This window comes from Microtus pennsylvanicus, chromosome 1 (assembly GCF_037038515.1).
Source record: "Microtus pennsylvanicus isolate mMicPen1 chromosome 1, mMicPen1.hap1, whole genome shotgun sequence".
Lineage (NCBI taxonomy): Eukaryota > Metazoa > Chordata > Mammalia > Rodentia > Cricetidae > Microtus > Microtus pennsylvanicus.
Window position 1 is genome coordinate 71497501 of NC_134579.1, and position 2388 is coordinate 71499888.

Here is a 2388-nt window from a genome sequence, read left to right on the forward strand (position 1 = left end):
TGCAGATTAAGCTGCCTCTGAAAGCCTTTCCTAAGATGAGCCACCCCTCAGCCCCTACCTCCACCTCCACCCCTGCCCAGGCTTTCTGTGTTCAGACAGGTGGAGGTACTGCTGCCCCCACTAGCGCCTATGTGGCAGACCCTCAATACACAGAGTATCTCAAAGACTCCAAAGCTTGGAGCCAGCACTATTTCAAACACGGCTCTCTACAGCTCCTAGAGCATGCAAGAGCTTTTCTGAGTAGTGCTCACTTCTAATCCACAAACTTGTTTTCCGAATGTCTTGTGTTCATAAATAAAGATTGCCAGTCTAGGAAGCTTTCTCATGGGAACCTGGTGAGAGGGACCACAGATTTTAACTGGGAGCGAGATCTTCCAAGTAGATGGGAGAAAAGTCCCTCTAGTCTGGATGGGAATCCAGCATGTGGTATGCTGTGGCTGACGATAGTGAACTAGGCAAAAGAAGGCTGTGAAGGCTGCTACAGTATCCAAACTCACCTAAAACTTTGATTTCATACAGAACCTAAATATCATATACTGACATGCTTTTAACCAACATTATTGCTACTTAGAAAAAATTAATTTTATGATAAATTACTAAGTAACTTATATTTACTGTGATAAATTTAATTGTATCACAGTTGAGCATAAAAAGTTTTGATAGCCACTCACAACCAACCAGGTGACAGCATTTGGTTACTTAACTCAGTCGTGGTATGGACAAACACTCACTAGAAACTCTCAAGACAACTTCACAAGTCCAACCTGGTGAGAAAACCTGGGTTCAGAAAGGGTAAAAATCCTGACTGAATCAAGACAATAACCGGCCTAGAAACCTTCTCTTTTAGCCTTTTTTTCCCCCCATCAGGTCTGGTGAGATGGCTTAGCAAGTAATGGTGCTTTCTGCCAAGCCCAGTGGTGAAAGGCGAGAACTGACTTCTAAAGGCTGTCCTCTGACCTGCACGAGAGAGCGTGCATGTGGCGCATGCATCACCCCCAGGCACACAAACACACAAACGAGTGTAAAAATATTCTTTTCATCACACTGTTGATTAGAGAGCACTGACCGAACTCTACTCGAGTAACCAACCAACTGAGGTGGGGAGCGACTTACCTGCTGGAAGCCACGCTGCCGGAGCTGTCAAATGTGCTAATCATGGCCCTGCATCAGAAAGCATTGGTGCAGAAGGCGAGAACAGGGGCTGGCACGTGGCTAGACGTTGCATAATGCTGCTACCCGTAACTCACAGGTTCCTATTGTGCAATTGCACAATGCCGGGAATTGAGTTAGGCTGTTTGGCATCAAGAGGGAAAGACTGACGTGGCTTGAGCAGGTCCCCAAGGCTCAGAGGGTGGTAAAGTGATCACCTATTTGAACCAGCAGAGAGGTGTACCTTTACAGAAGAGATTAAGTCCCCAGGGCTCTGTCCCCATGAGAGGAAAATGTCCATGTCGGGTGAGTTTGTTATGCTGAGTCCTCCTCTCGCCTTCCGCTGCAGCGTGACACAGCAAGAAGGTTGTCCCCAATGGACGGGGAGCGGGATTCTGGGACAGCAGCACACGATGGACCATGATAATGCAGAGCCCACCAATTTTTTTTTTAAGTAAACAAGTTGTTAGTAAAGATGGATTGACAGAGCCAAATCCGGAGATTATAGTTCTTCAGAAATGGGCTCTGCATTGTGCTTTCAAATGGGAGTAACTTGAGAAAATGGGCACTGAAGCCAGAAATAGCTACTTTTTAAAAAAGCAGCACAAATTGGGAGGCTATTAGACTGGAGAGGCCCTGGGCTTTAAATCCCTACAAAACAAAAAAACAAATGCCAAGCAAAGCCAAGGGTAAACTCTGAGACTAGAAACCAACTAGAAGCTGACCCTAGGCAGGAGCTTTCTACTTTAGCCAATAAAAATTCATTTTGCATGTGCAACCAATGAATAACCTGGATGCTCATCAACAAATAAAATGGATAGGATATGTCGTATAGACAAAAAATATTTACATTTTGCTTCAAACTACATTTTACAAGTTTACCCTCTCACAATCCTGGATTTATAAATCAATAAATTAAAGTTTAGATGTGCTGAAGTTTTCCTTTATCAATTCAAAAATCAGATATTCAAATTCCGAGGTTCAGCAGAGATTCAGTTTCAGCCAGCAGTGAACACACATTTGTGGGGTTCTCTCTGCTGGTGTGTCTGAGGCCTGAGGACAGGTACTCAATGCACTCCGGTAGAGGCCCCTGGTATAGCTTTAGCGAAAGGCAGAGGCAAACATGATTAAAAGCTCCTAAACCACAAGGTAAACTGGACTTTGATGAAGACCCTGCTTCAGTCCTTGTCCATGTGTGCTAGGCCAGTGATATAATCGTTTTAAAGCTCAGTTTCCTTA

At 44.5% G+C, this 2388-nt stretch overlaps 1 protein-coding gene across 1 annotated transcript in view; it reads right to left on the reverse strand.

The window, feature by feature from the left end:
* The window catches only part of Fetub (fetuin B), a 13420-nt gene extending 12186 nt beyond the window's left edge, over positions 1-1234 (reverse strand). The window contains exon 1 of the mRNA XM_075968031.1: positions 1114-1234. Coding sequence (XP_075824146.1) covers positions 1114-1157 — 44 coding nt within the window. The 5' untranslated portion in view covers positions 1158-1234. The remainder of the gene's footprint in view (positions 1-1113) is intronic.
* Between the last annotated feature and the right edge of the window lie 1154 nt (positions 1235-2388).